Raw genomic sequence first — 20,606 nt, 5'->3', positions numbered from 1 at the left:
CCTAGTTAATTACATTTACATGATTAGTTTAATCATGTAATAATAATTACAGAGAATTGATTTGATAAAATAAGTCTTCACTTTAATGATGCCAAAGACACGACAAACTATAGAATGACTAATCATACTAGACAAGTGCTTCAATGGTAAAATTGGAAAAAAAGAGATACAACTTGAAAAAGACAAAAGGTCACCTCACCATCCTGCTCCATATTGGGACTACCTCCCACCTGCCTCCCCGACCCTGCCACCCCATTGGCAGAACCACAGATCAGGCCTGGGACTCTGAAGAGGATCAGCCTTACAGGTAAGACACAGTGGCCACAAGGCCATGAGATGCACATTCTCTCACCTACTGTGATAAACATGTCAAATGGAATTAATGGAAGTAAATGTGTCACACAGCCTAGAGTGGCTTCAACATTCTAAAGGGGTAGTATGGTATATATACTTACTTTTATTAAATATGTGTGTACAGTGTCAACAGACAGTGTTGCTGTGTGCTAAAGTCCTATTGTAGGTTCCCGATGTCTCACCTCACTCTCCCCCCCGGGCCATGGAGCCCAGAAATACAGTGTAGACATTGTTAATGTTGTAAATGACTATTGTAGCTGGAAACGGCAGATTTGTTATGCAATATCTACATAGGTTTACAGAGGACCAGTCCTGTGTTCTAATGGCACGTTGTGTTAGCTAATCCAAGTTTATAATTTTAAAAGGCTAATTGATCATTAGAAAACCCTTTTGCAATTCTGTTAGCACAGCTGAAAACTGTTGTTCTGATTAAAGAAGCAATAAAACTGGCCTTCATTAGACTAGTTGAGTATCTGGAGCATCAGCATGTGTGGGTTCGATTACAGGCTCAAAATGGCCAAAAACAAAGAACTTTCTTCTGAAACTCGAAGGCCAGCATCCCCGATTCGCCTCTTCACTGTTGATGTTGAGACTAGTGTTTTGTGGGTACTATTTAATGAAGCTGTCAGTTGAGGACTTGTGAGGCATCTGTTTCTCAATCTAGACACTCTAATGTACTTGTCCTCTTGCTCAGTTGTGCACCGGGGCCTCCCACTCCTCTTTCTATTCTGGTTAGAGCTAGTTTGCGCTGTTCTGTGAATGGAGTAGTACACAGCGTTGTACCAGATCTTCAGTTTCTTGGCAATTTCTCACATGGAATAGCCTTCATTTCTCAGAACAAGAATAGACTGACGAGTTTCAAAAGAAAGTTCTTTGTTTCTTGCCATTTTGAGCCTATAATCGAACCCACAAATGCAAATGCCACAGATACTCAACTAGTCTAAAGAAGGCCAGTTTTATTGCTTCTTTAATCAGACAACAGTTTTCAGCTGTGCTAACATACTTGCAAAGGGGTTTTCTAATGATCAATTAGATGTGCTTTTCTTTCAAAATCAAGGACATTTCTAAGTGACCCCAAACTTTTGAATGGTAGTGTGTATATATATATATATATATATATATATATATATATCTTTTTTTTTTCTCAGATAACTCGGGGCCCGCGGGCCACCAGTTGGGGAACCCTGACCTATATTATTGGATACATTTGTCAAAGGGAAAATTGGGGTCGTCACTAGTTACCACAGCCACAAAGTCATCATCATGGCTAAACCCCACCTATTATACAATTTTGACTTTGTGGCTGTAGTAACTAGTGACAACCTTCAGATGGGTGACAGTCACCGCAAGAAAGTTTTAGGGGTGGGTGTGACGTCATAGCACAGTGCCGCCGACCATGTTTCGGGAAGTTTGACTGGGTTGAAAAAATTGACGAAACGAAAACTGTTGAACGATGGGGATTATCAGAGAACTCCGAAACAATCTGTCTTTCTTGGGACTTGTATGCGATGAGACATTTCAGCGGAGCGTAAAATATGATTGAAATATATAATTGATCTGAACTCCAACAAAGACAACCGACTTTCGCGCATTCCAATATTTTCGCGGCTATTCATAGGCATTTCTTTCGGCGAATAGAGTAATTGAGAAATAGACTGTTTGATATAACGGTGCCACTGCCAAGTTTTTCCACATGAAGGTCCATTCTTTCCCTTCTATCGTTAAGTCGCATCAGACGAGCTGCCTCGCATGAGACACCTCGGGGCGAGGGTTCTGCTCTACTCTGCCAGCTCGGGGAATCAGGATGACAAAACACAAAGTTGGACGATTTTTCCTGGCGACATGCGTGGGGTCACTTTTCATGGTCATATTGTACTTTCAGAACATCACAAGGCCAGGTAAGTGTGGACTGTCGATCATCATCACACATCAGCCATGGGATGGTGTCCCTGATGCACCTGTAGAGTGACGTTTTGGGGTATTAAGTATAACACGTTGTAAGCTGTTCATTAGCCTCGTTGTCTAGATCACAAACATCATGTCTAACTGGAACGAACTGTAGGTTTGTGCCATGATGCCACCAGAGAGGACTCAGGAGTGATGCAACACTACCCTGCCTCTTGCACAGCTTCCCCTCTGAATAATGGTGTGGTGTCTAAATGAGCATGTGTGTTGAGTTGGGACACAATGCAAGGGGTACATGGCAGGGCATGAATAAGACCACTGTGAGTGTGAACCATGGAATGTTGTGATAGCCCCCTCTGAGAGACCCTGCTGCATTCCTGTTCCTTTTGGACCAGTCTCAGCTCTCACGTTCTCCACTGGGCAGAGACAGGAAGAGGAAGCATTTCACCTTAGTGGAGTGATACTGAGGGACATAAAGAATAGGAGAGAAGTGAAAAGGGTGGTCAACCTAACCTGGCCACCCTCCTGGGTTATGTCTTACGTTTTAATAGAGAGAGAATTCTAAATGAACTATACAATGTGTATGTTACAGTGTGTATGCTGTTGTTTCTCCATAGAAATGGGAAAAGCAACGACGTAATAAGTCCAGGTACTTCGTTTTACAGAGCCTCCAAGACTAAGTACAACCGTATCTGTTTAAACATTAGAAGGTTTAAACAGAATACATTCAGAACAGAACCATCCTTCCTGTCCAACCGTCTCTTAATACCAGCACTGTCCTGGCTTGTCTATCTGCTTTACGGCAGGACTCCTACACATGTACTGTTCAATGCCAGAGGCACAGCACTGTCCTGGCTTAAAAAAAAGATTAGTTATTCTGTACTGTAGATCTATTTTAGCCCTGCCAAATGTGACAGCCAATAGCAGGCCTCTCGTCAGGGCTTTGCTCTTTCTCTGACCACATACTGTAGACAACATCCTTTCCTCCCAAACCCTCGTGTTATCAGAGAAGTTACACCAAGCTACTCTGTGTGATATGAGTAAAACATGAGGAAGTCAGAAGGGTTCACTTCTAAAACCATATACATTTCCTTATTTGTGGCTGACTTGCATAGCCAGTATTTATTTCAACGCTGATGGCATTAACATGAAACCAATATGGACTGGATGATGTATGTCCATTGAGAACACACTAACCCTCTCGTAAAACACACACACACACACACACACACACACACACACACACACACACACACACACACACACAGAGAGTGGAGTCCCAGTGTGTTAGTAGACAGGAAGAGAAATAGAGCTTATTGTTCTGACCCCATTGTGCATTTTGCTGAGCCGCCAACACCCAGGGAAGCAGGACCCGGGGAAGCAGGACCCAGGGAAGCAGGACCCAGGGAAGCAGGACCCAGGGAAGCACAGGACCCAGGGAAGCAGGACCCAGGGAAGCAGGACCCAGGGAAGCAGGACCCAGGGAAGCACATGCATTAGTCATTGCTTACACTAGAGTTATTATGAAAGTTGAGAATGAACAGAAGTGTGTATTTTCCTATAGCGAGTGTTCTGTGGGCCTAACAGTACTACCCCAGATTGAGAGCGCTGACTCAACACGTGGCTGGATGTCAGTACTGAAAGGTGCTAGATGCACCAAGCAGACTTTACAATTCAGCTCAATGTGACAGGTGAAAATACTGTTACGTTGAGGGTACTTTTCATATGGAACCTCCAAGCCTTCAGATATTATTTGGTTTGTCTATACTCCCTCCTGACGGTCTTCGGCTGAAGTCCAGACGTCATTTTAGGTGGAGTGGCATGAGCCCAGTACCATGCTGAGCAGACTTTCTCAACTCTTTGGCATTTTGATTTCTTCTGGTCTTGTTCTAAACCTTAAATACTTCACTGTCAGATATCATTTCTAATTATTTTGTTCTATCAAAACACCGCCACCAGATATCAGCTAAGAATGAGGGATTTAACTTTCACTAACACACACACACACACACCACACACACACACACACACACACACACACACACACACGTCTTCTTACTGTGGCATCATGTGGGTCTTGTCAAGTAAACAAACAAGGTTGGCATACTGTACACTGAGTGTACAAAACATTAAGAACACCTGCTCTTTCCACGACATCGACTGACCAACATCCGTTATTGATGTCACCTGTTAAATCCACTTCAATCAGTGTATGCACCCGAGTGGGGCAGCGGTCTAAGGCACTGCATCTCCATGCATCTTGATTCCAGGCTGCATCACATCTGGCCGTGATTGGGAGTCCCATAGGGCGGCGCACAATTGGCCCAGTGTCGTTGCTTGGCCGGGGTAGGCTGTCATTGTACGTAAGAATTTGTTCTTTACTGACTTGCCTAATTCAATAAAGGTTACATGTAAAAATAAAAATGAAGAGGAGGAGACAGATTAAAGAAGGATTTTTAAGCCTTGAGACAATTGAGACATGGATTGTGAATGTGTGCCGTTCAGAGGATGAATGGGCAAGACAAAAGATTTGAAGTGCCTTTGAACGAGGTAAGGTAGTAGGTGCCAAGAGCACCACAGGTGTAACTCAATATTAGGAAGGTGTTCCTAACGTTTGGTGTACTCTGTGTATGTCCCACACCCACCCCATTCCCACGCTGGCATAGAGCTGAGTCAGCCATGCCTACACCTGCTGGGTGTGTTCTTGCTTAGAAGCAATTACAAGTAAATTGCTTACTATTTTCATTACATTTATATCCTGCTTATTCAGTACCTGGGGTGCATACTATACAGATATGGTCACCAACATTACAGTGAATAATGAAACTGCATCCTGTGATCTCCACAGATATGGTCACCAACATTACAGTGAATAATGAAACTGCATCCTGTGATCTCCATAATGAAAGGAGATGCTGAAAGATTGTATTTTTTCACAAGCAGAAATCTTCTGATTTCAAATAAAATAATATTTGTCACATGCGCCGAATACAACAGGTACCTTAATGTAAAATGCTTACTTACAAGCCTTTAACCAACAATGCAGTTCAAGAAATAGCATTAAGAAAATATTTACTAATTAAATTAAAGTAAAAAATTTAAAGTAACACAATAAAATGACAACAATAACGAGGCTATAAACAGGGGGTACTGGTCCCGAGTCAGTGTGCGGGGGTACGGGGGGGGGGGGGGGGGGGGGGGGGGGGGCGTTAGATGAATTGTTCAGCAGTCTTATGGCTTGGGGATAGAAGCTGTTAAGGAGCCTTTTGGTCCTAGACTTGGCGCTCCGGTACCGCTTGCCGTGCTGTAGCAGAGAGAACAGTCTATGACTTGGGCGACTGGAGTTTTGGGGCCTTTCCTCTGACACAGCCTACTATATAGGTCCTGGATGGCAGGAAGCTTGGCCCCACTGATGTATTTATCTCTGGCTAGTGCATAGACAAGGGTTTCATTTGGTATCTTGCCATTGTTTTGCAACACTGACACTTCCCCTCTCTGTGCACGGTGCTATTCCTCCAAAGCGGAAGTCACAGTCATTGTCACAGATATGTAGAGCAGATGAGCTGACAGAGATGTCGAAGGGGGAACCACTAAAATACTTAGTGAGACTGCTTTAACAAGCTGATTCATGAACTGAATTAGGATAAACTTGTTGACCTCTCTAATGCTCTGGCATATTGAAAGGTTGATGAGATTTCATCAAGATATGATCCTCTCTCACACATAATTGTAATGTTTATCCATGCTATTGGTTATTTGCTGTTGCGCCACCATGTTTGTTGTGTTGAGAGTGCCTCAGCTTCAGTCTTCTTGACCCACTTTCCCAGCAGTTTACTGAGGGTGTATATGTATACCTCAAATGAGGCAGGAGTTGTGTTGTCGTTGTCAGCTAGAAGTCCTCCCCCTTTTCCTCACCCCACCTGGTCCTCTTCTCCTTCTGTGTCCTCTCTCTCTCTGTCACGCTGTCTCTCTCTCTGTCACTCTCTCTCTGTCACTCTCTCTCTCTGTCACTCTCTCTTTCTGTCACTCTCTCTCTCTCTCTCTCTCTCTCTCTCTCTCTCTCTCTCTCTCTCCCCTGTGAGATGTAAAGCAATCCTCTGCATTCTACTGGCACATGTGCAAATCCAATCAGTTTCCTCTCACTAGTGAGGAGGGCCCAACCACTGACATGCCTCCAGCCCTGAGGCGCTAGGGGTGGGGGTGGGGGCTGGTGGGAGGGGAGGACTGGGATTCTTGAAAGGAACAGGATGTTCCTATAGAAAATGTGAATCTAGGGGAAAGGGAAGGCATTTTATGGGTGATCATCATCACATCATGATGATGCAGGAAAGTTGGCTCATGCAGGGTAACCCAAGCCTCTGGGCCTCTACAGTATAATAATTCACCCGGAATGCCAGTATCCCTGCACATTGTAAATATGCTACTGGAACTGACCCTGTTTACTTACTTCTTCTGTTCTTCTTATTTTTTATTTCTTTGTGTTTTTGTTCTACTTTATTTTTAGTTCTACATTGATATTGATTACTGCCTTGTTGGGTTTAGAGTTTGCAAGAAAGGCATTTTACTGTACTTGTGCACGTGACATTGAAACTTGAAATGTACTAGAGATGTGTTACTCATGTGAGATGGTGCACCATACGGTAAAACTGACTGACATGGGAACTAGATGGGCTACAGCAGCACTGTATATAGAGGAGGGTAAACGCTGTTCAGAACAGCTCAACCAGTAACGTATATGTTCTATATAGAGGAGGGTAAACGCTGTTCAGAACAGCTCAACCAGTAACGTATATGTTCTATATAGAGGAGGGTAAACGCCGTTCAGAACAGCTCAACCGGTAACGTATGTGTTCTATATAGAGGAGGGTAAACGCTGTTCAGAACAGCTCAACCGGTAACGTATATGTTCTATATAGAGGAGGGTAAACGCTGTTCAGAACAGCTCAACCGGTAACGTATGTGTTCTATATAGAGGAGGGTAAACGCTGTTCAGAACAGCTCAACCGGTAACGTATGTGTTCTATATAGAGGAGGGTAAACGCTGTTCAGAACAGCTCAACCAGTAACGTATATGTTCTATATAGAGGAGGGTAAACGCTGTTCAGAACAGCTCAACCAGTAACGTATATGTTCTATATAGAGGAGGGTAAACGCTGTTCAGAACAGCTCAACCGGTAACGTATATGTTCTATATAGAGGAGGGTAAACGCTGTTCAGAACAGCTCAACCGGTAACGTATGTGTTCTATATAGAGGAGGGTAAACGCTGTTCAGAACAGCTCAACCAGTAACGTATATGTTCTATATAGAGCAGGGTAAACGCTGTTCAGAACAGCTCAACCAGTAACGTATATGTTATATATAGAGGAGGGTAAACGCCGTTCAGAACAGCTCAACCAGTAACGTATATGTTCTATATAGAGGAGGGTAAACGCTGTTCAGAACAGCTCAACCAGTAACGTATATGTTCTATATAGAGGAGGGTAAACGCTGTTCAGAACAGCTCAACCAGTAACGTATATGTTCTATATAGAGGAGGGTAAACGCTGTTCAGAACAGCTCAACCAGTAACGTATATGTTCTATATAGAGGAGGGTAAACGCTGTTCAGAACAGCTCAACCAGTAACGTATATGTTCTATATAGAGGAGGGTAAACTCTGTTCAGAACAGCTCAACCAGTAACGTGTGTGTTGTTGAAATCCAAAAGCATCCACAGTGAGGCCAGCGTTCCATGAACACCGAGCACCGTCACTGAACGCTACAGAAAACAGCCAACACTGCCCTTTTTAGATGATTCATCTGTTTCCTTTTTTCTCCCTCTCTGCCCTTGTTTCTGTAGCCGTGGAGCAGCCTGGGGGGAAGGGCATTGGCCCGGGGAAGACAAGGAGAAGTCCACTACAGACCCTCTACAACGAAGACCAGGTGACGAGCTTTAAAAGGGCCCCATACGTTCATGTCTTGAGTGTGAGAACACTCGCGGTTATATTCTGTTTATGCGTTAGTGTTTCCAGATGTGTCAAACACAGGAAATGCCATTTGACAAAGTATTCATCTTCGAGAGCCACTTTGACTAATTTAATTCGTTCTACACATAGTTGATTTCTCAAACAATATTGTTTTTGGGTCGCCTTTGGTCTCTCAACTGAATGACTGCTGCTTTACATGAAATGTTACATCACACTACATACCTTGACCTTCCTCAGAGGTCATGGCTTCAGCATCACACTACATACCTTGACCTTCCTCAGAGGTCATGGCTTCAGCATCACACTACATACCTTGACCTTCCTCAGAGGTCATGGCTTCAGCATCACACTACATACCTTGACCTTCCTCAGAGGTCATGGCTTCAGCATCACACTACATACCTTGACCTTCCTCAGAGGTCATGGCTTCAGCATCACACTACATACCTTGACCTTCCTCAGAGGTCATGGCTTCAGCATCACACTACATACCTTGACCTTCCTCAGAGGTCATGGCTTCAGCATCACACCACATACCTTGACCTTCCTCAGAGGTCATGGCTTCAGCATCACACTACATACCTTGACCTTCCTCAGAGGTCATGGCTTCAGCATCACACTACATACCTTGACCTTCCTCAGAGGTCATGGCTTCAGCATCACACTACATACCTTGACCTTCCTCAGAGGTCATGGCTTCAGCAATACTTCAAAGCTGAGTTGAGCTCATTTGATTTCACTTAGAAGTTAGGACTCAGGTTCCCCCCTCTTCCGCAGAAAGACAAAGCTCTCTTTTCCAGCTCCAATATCTCAGGAATCCAGTGAATGCTGAGTGATCTCTCCCTTTAGGTCTGCATCGTTCTCTCCCTCTCTCTCTCTCTCTCTCTCTCTCTCTCTCTGTCTCTCTCTCTCTCTCTGTCTCTCTGTCTCTTTCTCTTTCTCTCTCTCCATGTGTGTTTTCTGTGTAATCATGCTTCCTCAATGACACTGAGGATAGTTGTTTGGTGTTGCTGATGTAACTAGTCTTATCAGTTTGGTTCTCCTCCTCTTTGACCCAGCCCACCTGGCATCGCCTCTCTTGATCAATTTTTTTCAGGCTCAACCAGAGCGGGTCAGAAACAAAGCACCATGCCCAATCAGAGGAAGGCCCTAAAAATTGTCAAAGACTCCAGCCACTCTAGTCATAGACTCTCTGCTACCGCACGGCAAGCGGTACTGGAGCGCCAAGTCTAGGTCCAAAAGGCTTCTTAACAGCTTCTACCCCCAAGCCATAAGACTCCTGAACAGCTAATCAAATGGCTACCAAGACTACTTGTATTGGCCCTCCCCCCTTCTACGCTGCTGCTACTCGCTGTTATTATCTATGCATAGTCACTTTAATTACTCTACCTACATGTACATATTACCTCAATCACCTCGACTAACTGGTGCCCCCACACATTGACTCTGTACCGGTACCCCCTGTAAACAGCCTCGCTATTTTTATTTTACTGCTGCTCTTTAATTATTTGTTACTTTTATTTCTCTTAACCAACTGCATTGCTGGTTAAGGGCTTGTAAGTAAGCATTTAACTGTAAGGTCTACCTACACCTGTTGTATTCGGCGCATGTGACAAATAAAATTGGACTTGATTTGAATCCCTTTATTGCTTCCTCAAGGTTCAGATCAAGCCGTATCTTCATTAGAATGTTAAACAGTGTTTTGCCTCTTGCAGCGTGTCTACTGGGAAACACAGTGGTTGACCTTGATGTTATCAGACCAGTTCCGGTTAATCTGACTCATCTGACGAGATAGATTCAAACACTGACTCTTAGTCAGAGGATGTGGCTAGAAATTAACACTTGGATAGATGAAAATGTTATCACTTGGATAGATTGAATATTTCATCACTAATAAGGGTTTAATTGTAAATGTGAGTATTGTCTCCTTCTCTCTGTCTGTAGTTGGACATGTCTGCTGTGCAGGCGTCTCTGCGTGGTCGGCGGGAGCTGCTGGAGGAGGCGTGTCTCACCCACACCAGGAAGCGGCGGGTGTTGACCCCAGACGACCTCCGCCACCTCATAGTGGACGATAAGCATGGCCTGCTGTACTGCTACGTCCCCAAGGTGGCCTGTACCAACTGGAAACGGGTCCTCATGGTCCTGACGGGGGACGGACGCTACCGCGAGCCCCTAGCCATCCCCGCCAACGAGGCCCACGTGGCAGGCAACCTGCGCACGCTATCAGAGTACTCCACCGGCGAGATCAACCACCGCCTCCGCAGATACCTGAAGTTCCTCTTTGTTCGGGAGCCCTTCGAGAGGCTGGTGTCGGCCTACCGCAACAAGTTCACCCGCAGCTACAACACGGCCTTCCACAAGCGCTACGGCACCAAGATCATCCGCCGGCACCGGCCCCACCCTGAGCCAGAGGCGTTGGATCAGGGCAACGATGTCTCCTTCCAGGAGTTTGTACAGTACCTGGTTGATCCCCGCACACAGAGAGAGGAGCCCTTCAACGAGCACTGGGAGCGAATCCACTCACTGTGCCACCCCTGCCTCATCCACTACGACGTGGTGGGGAAGTATGAGACTCTGGAGCAGGACTCCCGCTCTGTGCTGCGGCTGGCCGGCGCTGACGGGGAGGTCCACTTCCCCACCTCAGGCAAGAGCACCAGGACCAACGGGAACATGGCGGCTCAGTTCTTCCATAACATCAGTCCCTTCTACCAGAAGAAGCTGTACAACCTTTACCGCATGGACTTCCTGCTGTTCAACTACTCCAACCCAGAGTACCTGAGGTTTAGGTGAGGGCGGCTCTCTCCATGTCAACTGGGATTTAGTCATCGATCTGGGTGGGTGTGTAGTGGTGGTCAGATGTTATTTCTACCTGTGGGGGAATCCCTGCATTGTTACATGTATGATCTGTATTAACATTGGTGACTTTCGGGGCACTGTTCATTCCTAGTACTTTTCATGTGGCCTATATAAGAGAGAAGCAGGTTCTTCTTGTTGAGGGTTGTGAAGAACAGGTTGTGTGCATCACAGAATCCCCCTCCTACACCTTCCTCTTTATTTATACAATTGTAAGAGTATTTATTGTAATTATAGACTGAGTCATGGACACTTGAGTGAATTGTGGGAGAACATTCAATTTATGCATTTCTCTCTGCTTGCACATACAGCATGTTTCCTTGGCTCTTGCACATCTTATGTAGCCAAAATGTTCCTCTGGGGACAAAGGGTGTTGTAGAACTTACATAAACCAACAAGCAAAAGAAAGCAGTCTACACATTAAAAATCATGAAAAAGCTGCCATTTACTCACAGAATTATGAGGTTTGCAAAGACCCAATGTGAATACATTTTTTAAACTAATTTAAATGAAAATGAGGTGATAAATCTAACATGGTGGTAACAAATAATTGCCTCGACGTTGGTGGCCACCTGTTCGTTGATGTTATTCAAGCCACAGTTTGATAGTAAAAATGTTATGATAAACAATGTATACTGGATATAAGAAGCCTGGCAGGCATGATGACTTCAGATAGGGAGCTGATGACCGAAATGCCACATGCTCTGTTTGGCAGAGTCACCTCTTTCTTTAGCTCACGGCAGACTGAGCAAACAGCGCATAGCTGTGGTTTGGTCCAAGGCTGCCCTTCGTCAGAGAGTTCCTTGTTGAACTGTGGACAGCCACGTAGGGCTGACTATCTACATGGGCACTACAGGTTAAAACCAGGTAAGCCTTCTGGTAAAAGACAAATATTCTATTGAATTTATACCATGCTTACAAGTGCAATATTTTTCATGACTTGATATGAGCTGTATATAAAGACGTTTAATATCACATGTTGATGCCTGGTGATGTTGTGCCTCAACAGTTTGCCCATAAAAATGGTATATTTACCGTTTACTGCTACAACAACATTCATTTGCGTCAATTGATGCTATAGGCCAGGGTTACCCAACTGGTGGCCTGTGAGCTGAATTTGGCCCGAGGGTGATTTTATTTGGCTCCCCAAGTTTGAACAAAAAATAATAATAGCTTAAACAAAAAAATGGACACAAAGAAACTGTAAAAACATAAGCAAATCAGCTCCAAGTGATTTTAATTTTGGAAATCTGTTCCCAAATATTCCCACGGCTGAATCTAGTGGATGATCCCTGCTTATAGGCCATGTGTTGAGGTAGCAGTGGTGTGGAGGACATGTTCTTGTGTTGGAAACAACCAAATACTTTACAACGTTAAAATTGTTGCCTTGAAATAGAAGTAGACTCTCGTCTGAATGAATTTGCTCCTAATGTTAACGAGCCATAATCAAGTTGTGTACAGCCTGTTTCAGACAAACACCCGTAGACTGTGAATAATGTCTGGAGTGAACACAGGTGTCGACCAATAAGAGTTGCCTCAGTTCATGAACTCCTCTCAGCTGGGAAGTGGCTGCTCTAGAAAATCCAGATACAACATTTCACCGTTGTTGAAAAGTAGTCTGGAAGACCTGGTATTTAGCCTACAGAGAAGTGTGTATTTATTATACCACTACTACAGGCTGGTTCCTTTTCTCTTAGTTTTGTCTGATATGAGAGTACTCTTATGTTTAGTTTGCAAATTGTATTTTATAGTAATAAGATCCACCATTTAATATAAATTATATTTTTTACACTAATTTCTCAACAACCAAGCACCCAGTAGACAGTGATGTCATCGTGTATTGTCATTACCAGTTATACTTCAAAACTGTCATAGAAGTTTCCTTTATTCAAGTTTCCTTCCTGATTCGCCTAGTTAAATAAAGGTTAAATAAAATTTAAAAATCCATTATGAATGACTGTTGTTCTGTGACAGAAATCTATTTTGCGGCTATGAAACTATTGTGAAGAAATTCAAGTTTGCTCCACTTTTGAAAAGTACAAAGCCCAATCTGCAATTTCTGCATGATTCATTCATTGGAGAACATTTAACACCCGCTTTAAAATGCCCTCTATGTGCTCATCCTGTGATACCAACTTACTGTGAAATCATACCAACAAATGAGCTGGTACAGACCAGTGGTCAGATGTAAACCAATGGGACTAACTGACTGGTGGACAGGGAGAGCTGAGAGAGAAAGATGACAGTTTATGTGGTCACATAACTGTTTAGCATTTGTTATTACAATAGGACTGACCAGAGTCACAGATGCTTGTTGTACATTTATAAAGTATTTGATATCATGATTTGTAAATGTCTATGAAAGGTTATTTAAATAACACAAGAGTTCTGCAATTGTGTAGAAAAAGGCTGTTTAGATATGTTTAGATAACCAATGAGCTGGCAGTGAGGACACCACAGTCATGACATACAGAAGGCATGTGAACGGGAACATTGCTATGTCTAAAATAAAGCTACCCTTCTCTTTGTGATTATACGAAACACAACCCGACATGTAACTTTTCCATTCAAGATTGCTACTGAACATTAAGATGTGATAAACATTAGTGCAACTTATACTTTATCAGGCATTTTGAAATAATATTGTTGCTCCTGTCCTGTCATAAGATATGCACGCCTACACCTTAAATCTGATTTCAGAACAGTTCCAATGCTTTGCCCGTACTGCATTTCAAATTACTGATGATATGTCAATGGTAATGTCATTCAAGATTCATTACGGTTTAAAATCTCCTTTAAAAGTTATTTAACTTAACATTGTGACAATAAGCTGCTCTATCAACAGTACTAATAAATACTGATGTCCTTAAAATATGTTCCATCATTGATACATTCGCAGGTCAAGATCTCTTCCACACCTTGGTGGTGATGTACACTACCGGTCAAAAGTTTTAGAACACCTACACATTGAAGGGTTTTTCTTTATTTTTACTATTTTCTACATTGTAGAATAATAGTGAAGACATAAAAACGATGAAATAACACATATGGAATCATGTAGTAACCAAAAAAGTGTTAAACAAATTAAAATATATTTTATATTTGAGATTCTTCAAATAGCCACCCTTTGCCTTAATGACAGCTTTGCACACTCTTGGCATTCTCTCAACCGGCTTCATGAGGTAGTCACCTGGAATGCAATTCAATTAACAGGTGTTTCTTGTTAATTTGGGGAATTGGTTTCCTTCTTAATGCATTTGAGCCAATCAGTTGTGTTGTGACAAGGTAGTGGGGTATACAGAAGATAGCCCTATTTGGTAAAGACCAAGTCCATATTATAGCAAGAACAGCTCAAATAAGCAAAGAGAAATGACAGTCCATCATTACTTTAAGACATGAAGGTTAGTCAATCCGGAAAATTTCAAGAACTTTGAAAGTTTCTTCAAGTGTAGTTGCAAAAACCATCAAGCGCTATGATGAAACTGGCTCTCATGAGGACCGCCACAGGAATGGAAGACCCAGAGTTACCTCTGCTGCAGAGGATAAGTTCATTAGAGTTACCAGCCTCAGAAATTGCAGCCCAAATAAATGCTTCACAGAGTTCAAGTAACAGACACATCTCAACATCAACTGTTCAGAGGAGACTGTGTGAATAAGGCCTTCGTGGTTGAATTGCTGCAAGAAACCACAACTAAAGGACACCAATAAGAAGAAGAGACTTGCTTGGGCCAAGAAACACGAGCAATGGACATTAGACCTGTGGAAATTTGTCCTTTGGCCTGGAGTCCAAGTTGGAGATCTTTTGTTCCAACTGCCGTGTCTTTGTGAGACGTGGTGTGGGTGAACGGATGATCTCCGCATGTGTATTTCCCACCGTAAAGCATGGAGGAGGTGGTGTTATCGTGTGGGGGTGCTTTGCTGGTGACACTGTCTGTGATTTATTTAGAATTCAAGGCACACTTAATCAGCATGGCTACCACAGCATTCTGCTGCGATACGCCATCCCATCTGGTTTGGGCTCAGTGGGACTATCATTTGTTTTTAAACAGGACAATGACCCAACACACCTCCAGGCTGTGTAAGGGCTATTTGACCAAGAAGGAGAGTGATGGAGTGCTGCATCAGATGACCTGGCCTCCACAATCCCCCGACCTCAACCAAATTGAGATAGTCTGGGATGAGTTGGACTGCAGAGTGAAGGAAAAGCAGCCAACAAGTGCTCAGCATATGTGGGAACTCCGTCAAGACTGTTGTAAAAGCATTCCAGGTGAAGCTGGTTGTGAGAATGCCAAGAGTGTGCAAAGCTGTCCTCAAGGCAAAGGGTGGCTATTTCAAGAATCTAAAATATATTTTGATTTGTTTACAACTTTTTTGGTTACAAACATGATTTCATAGTTTTGATGTCTTCGCTATTATTCTACAATGTAGAAAATAGTAAAAATAAAGAAAAACCCTTGAATGAGTAGGTGTTCTAAAACTTGAAGGTGCTTCTATTTTGGTCTTCAACAGATGGTTCCAGTAATTACCTGTCAAGTAAGTTTAAAAAAAGTCCTGTCTATGATGAGAGGGATATTGCCAAGCCCCACTATGCATCCTGCATCCAGAAATACTGTAAAACAAGTTAAAATTCATATTCATTCACCAACATACAATACGACCGTTTGTGATCAATAACCGTTCCCTAATTTCATTCAATAGGGTTTTCAGTACATTTATCTTAAAGCCATCCCTTTAAATTTGGTGGACCTTCAATTAGAATTTTGTCGACAGACTCCATAGAATACATGGAGAGAATGGGGATCAATGAAAGAAATCCATCTAAATATGCATATTCGTCTCAGTTTCAGCACCAACTGGTACATTTAAAAATACTCTGATCTTGTAGATTATTTAGGCACATTTTTGGGTTAGGAAAGTATGTATGAATCATAAAAAACTGGGTTGGAGAGCCTTTATGCACAAAATACATTTACATTACATTTACGTCATTTAGCAGACGCTCTTATCCAGAGCGACTTACAAATTGGTGCATTCACCTTATGATATCACCACAGTAACAGTAATAAATACATTGATTTATCAAAAATACTGTGATTGGATTCATCCTGAAAGTTGCCTTGTTCAAGTTCAATGCTTGAAATATTGAAAGGTATAAAATAGGGGTTGAACAATAGTCTTATAAATCTAAATCTACCCTAATCATGGAACTGTATGACAACGGTCCAGTTGTTGTGAACCATGTGCCAGGCCAAAAGGTTTAAACTGCTATGTGTGGTCTGAGTTCCATAATGATCCTAGCCTAGTGCTTAGCGACCATCAGGAATGGAATGATGCAAAATGTAGGCTACAAACTGAAGGAAACACTAAAGTAACAGTTATAAATGTAGACTACAAACTGAAGGAAACACTAAAGTAACAGTTATAAATGTAGACTACAAACTGAAGGAAACACTAAAGTAACAGTTATAAATGTAGACTACAAACTGAAGGAAACACTAAAGTAACAGTTATAAATGTAGACTACAAACTGAAGGAAACACTACAGTAACAGTTATAAATGTAGGTTACAAACTGAACGAAACACTAAAGTAACAGTTATAAATGTAGGTTACAAATTGAAGCAAACACTAAAGTAACAGTTATAAATGTAGACTACAAACTGAAGGAAACACTACAGTAACAGTTATAAATGTAGGTTACAAACGGAAGGAAACACTAAAGTAACAGTTATAAATGTAGACTACAAACTGAAGGAAACACTAAAGTAACAGTTATAAATGTAGGTTACAAACGGAAGGAAACACTACAGTAACAGTTATAAATGTAGGTTACAAACGGAAGGAAACACTAAAGTAACAGTTATAAATGTAGGTTACAAACGGAAAGAAACACTAAAGTAACAGTTATAAATGTAGACTACAAACTGAAGGAAACAAACACTACAGTGACAGTTATAAATGTAGGCTACAAACTGAAGGACCATCCACCACACCTTCATTTATTCAATCTCCACCCCAAACGAATAGCAGGTGATTATCATGCTATTTTCATGCTAAAGTTCAACGTCAGAATACGTGTAGAGAGAAAAGTGCATAAAAAGGGAATTACGCTCCATTTATGTACTCTTAACTCGGGTCGGAATTCCCCCCTGAGTACTTATAGGTCTATAACGCTATAATGAGAAGTCCTTATAAGTCTGTAGGAGACTTGACCAAACTCCATCTGTGGACCAGTGACTGAGATGGCAGGCGAGGTGGCAGGGCGTACCTGGAGGAGGGTGTCACACAGGTAGCAGACTGACGGGCGTACCTGGAGGAGGGTGTCACACAGGTAGCAGACTGATGGGTGTACCTGGAGGAGGGTGTCACACAGGTAGCAGACTGATGGGTGTACCTGGAGGAGGGTGTCACACAGGTAGCAGACTGACGGGCGTACCTGGAGGAGGGTGTCACACAGGTAGCAGACTGACGGGCGTACCTGGAGGAGGGCGGTACACAGGTAGCAGACTGACGGCGTACCTGGAGGAGGGTGTCACACAGGTAGCAGACTGACGGGCGTACCTGGAGGAGGGCGGGACACAGGTAGCAGACTGACGGCGTACCTGGAGGAGGGTGTCACACAGGTAGCAGACTGACGGGCGTACCTGGAGGAGGGCGGTACACAGGTAGCAGACTGACGGCGTACCTGGAGGAGGGTGTCACACAGGTAGCAGACTGACGGGCGTACCTGGAGGAGGGCGGTACACAGGTAGCAGACTGACGGCGTACCTGGAGGAGGGCGATACACAGGTAGCAGACTGATGGGCGTACCTGGAGGAGGGTGTCACACAAGTAGCAGACTGACGGGCGTACCAGGAGGAGACTGTCACACAGGTAGCAGACTGACGGGCGTACCTGGAGGAGGGCGATACACAGGTAGCAGACTGACGGGCGTACCTGGAGGAGGGTGTCACACAGGTAGCAGACCGACGGGCGTACCTGGAGGAGGGCGGTACACAGGTAGCAGACTGACAGCGTACCTGGAGGAGGGCGATACACAGGTAGCAGACTGATGGGCGTACCTGGAGGAGGGTGTCACACAGGTAGCAGACTGACGGGCGTACCTGGAGGAGGGTGTCACACAAGTAGCAGACTGACGGGCGTACCAGGAGGAGACTGTCACACAGGTAGCAGACTGACGGGCGTACCTGGAGGAGGGTGTCACACAGGTAGCAGACTGATGGGCGTACCTGGAGGAGGGCGGTACACAGGTAGCAGACTGACGGGCGTACCTGGAGGAGGGTGGTACACAAGTAACAGACTGAAAGGCGTACCTGGAGGAGGGTGTCACACAGGTAGCAGACTGACGGCGTACCTGGAGGAGGGTGTCACACAGGTAGCAGACTGACGGGCGTACCAGGAGGAGGGCGGTACACAGGTAACAGACTGACGGGCGTACCTGGAGGAGGGCGGTACACAGGTAACAGACTGACGGGCGTACCTGGAGGAGGGTGGTACACAGGTAGAAGACTGATGGCGTACCTGGAGGGGGGCGGTACACAGGTAGCAGACTGATGGGCGTACCTGGAGGAGAGTGTCACACAGGTAGCAGACTGAAAGGCGTACCAGGAGGAGAGTGTCACACAGGTAGCAGACTGACAAGTGTACCTGGAGGAGGGCGGTACACAGGTAGCAGACTGACAGGCGTACCTGGAGGAGGGTGTCACACAGGTAGCAGACTGACGGGTGTACCAGGAGGAGGGTGTCACACAGGTAGCAGACTGACGGGCGTACCAGGAGGAGGGTGTCACACAGGTAGCAGACTGATGGTTGTACCTGGAGGAGGGCGGTACACAGGTAGCAGACTGACGGCGTACCTGGAGGAGAGTGTCACACAGGTAGCAGACTGATGGTTGTACCTGGAGGAGGGCGGTACACAGGTAGCAGACTGACGGGCGTACCTGGAGGAGGTTGGTACACAGGTAGCAGACTGATGGGCGTACCTGGAGGAGGGTGTCACACAGGTAGCAGACTGACGGGCGTACCAGGAGGAGGGTGGTACACAGGTACCAGACTGACGGGCGTACCTGGAGGAGGGTGGTACACAGGTAGCAGACTGATGGGTGTACCTGGAGGAGGGTGCTACACAGGTAGCAGACTGACGGTTGTACCGGGAGGAGGGCGGTACACAGGTAGCAGACTGATGGGCGTACCTGGAGGAGGGTGGTACACAGGTAGCAGACTGACGGGTGTACCTGGAGTAGGGCGGTACACAGGTAGCAGACTGACGGGCGTACCTGGAGGAGGGTGGTACACAGGTAACAGACTGACGGGCGTACCTGGAGGAGGGTGGTACACAGGTAGAAGACTGACTGCGTACCTGGAGGAGAGTGTCACACAGGTAGCAGACTGACGGGCGTACCAGGAGAGTGTCACACAGGTAGCAGACTGACAGGCGTACCAGGAGGAGGGTGTCACACAGGTAGCAGACTGACGGGCGTACCAGGAGAGTGTCACACAGGTAGCAGGAGAGTGTCACACAGGTACAAGGAGAGTGTCACACAGGTAGCAGACTGACGGACGTACCTGGAGGAGGGTGTCACACAGGTAGCAGACTGACGGGCGTACCTGGAGGAGAGTGTCACACAGATAGCAGACTGACGGGCGTACCTGGAGGAGGGCGGTACACAGGTAGCAGACTGATGGGCGTACCTGGAGGAGAGTGTCACACAGGTAGCAGACTGATGGGCGTACCTGGAGAAGGGTGTCACACAGGTGACAGACTGACGGGCGTACCTGGAGGAGGGCGGTACACAGGTAGCAGACTGACGGGCGTACCTGGAGGAGGGTGTCACACAGATAGCAGACTGACGGGCGTACCTGGAGGAGGGTGTCACACAGGTAGCAGACTGACGGGCGTACCTGGAGGAGGGTGTCACACAGGTAACAGACTGACGGGCGTACCTGGTGGTGGTACACAGGTAGCAGATGATAAAGGAGACAGTGACGGCAGTGTGGTCTCCTGTTGCAGAGAGATGGAGGAGACAGTGAGGGCAGTGTGGTCTCCTGGAGCAGAGAGATGAAGGAGGCAGTGTGGTCTCCTGGAGCAGAGAGATGAAGGAGGCAGTGTGGTCTCCTGGAGCAGAGAGATGAAGGAAGCAGTGAGGGCAGTGTGGTCTCCTGGAACAGAGAGATGGAGGAGACAGTGAGGTCTCCTGGAGCAGAGAAATGGAGGAGACAGTGAGGGCAGTGTGGTCTCCCGGAGCAGAAAGATGGAGGAGACAGTGAGGTCTCCTGGAGCAGAGAGGTGGAGGAGACAGTGAGGGCAGTGTGGTCTACTGGAGCAGAGAGATGAAGGATTCAGTGAGGGCAGTGTGGTCTCCTGGAGCAGAAAGATGGAGGAGACAGTGGGGTCTCCTGGAGCAGAGAGGTGGAGGAGACAGTGAGGGCAGTGTGGTCTCCTGGAGCAGAGAGGTGGAGGAGACAGTGAGGGCAGTGTGGTCTCCTGGAGCAGAGAGATGGAGGAGACAGTGAGGGCAGTGTGGTCTCC

General features: G+C 45.2%; 1 protein-coding gene across 1 annotated transcript; it reads left to right on the top strand.

Moving 5' to 3' along the window:
• Positions 1–1,634: 1,634 nt before the first annotated feature.
• Positions 1,635–13,950, top strand: LOC115165432 (carbohydrate sulfotransferase 11). Its single transcript, XM_029718533.1, has 3 exons — positions 1,635–2,252; positions 8,099–8,181; positions 10,170–13,950. Exons 1-3 carry the CDS (start codon positions 2,159–2,161, stop codon positions 11,013–11,015), a joined length of 1,023 nt encoding a protein of 340 aa, XP_029574393.1. The 5' UTR covers positions 1,635–2,158; the 3' UTR covers positions 11,016–13,950.
• The last annotated feature ends 6,656 nt before the right edge of the window (positions 13,951–20,606 follow it).

The sequence above is a fragment of the Salmo trutta genome, chromosome 28 (genome assembly GCF_901001165.1).
Source record: "Salmo trutta chromosome 28, fSalTru1.1, whole genome shotgun sequence".
Lineage (NCBI taxonomy): Eukaryota > Metazoa > Chordata > Actinopteri > Salmoniformes > Salmonidae > Salmo > Salmo trutta.
Note: the sequence above shows the minus strand (reverse complement) of the source record. Positions and strands in the feature narration are given on the sequence as shown.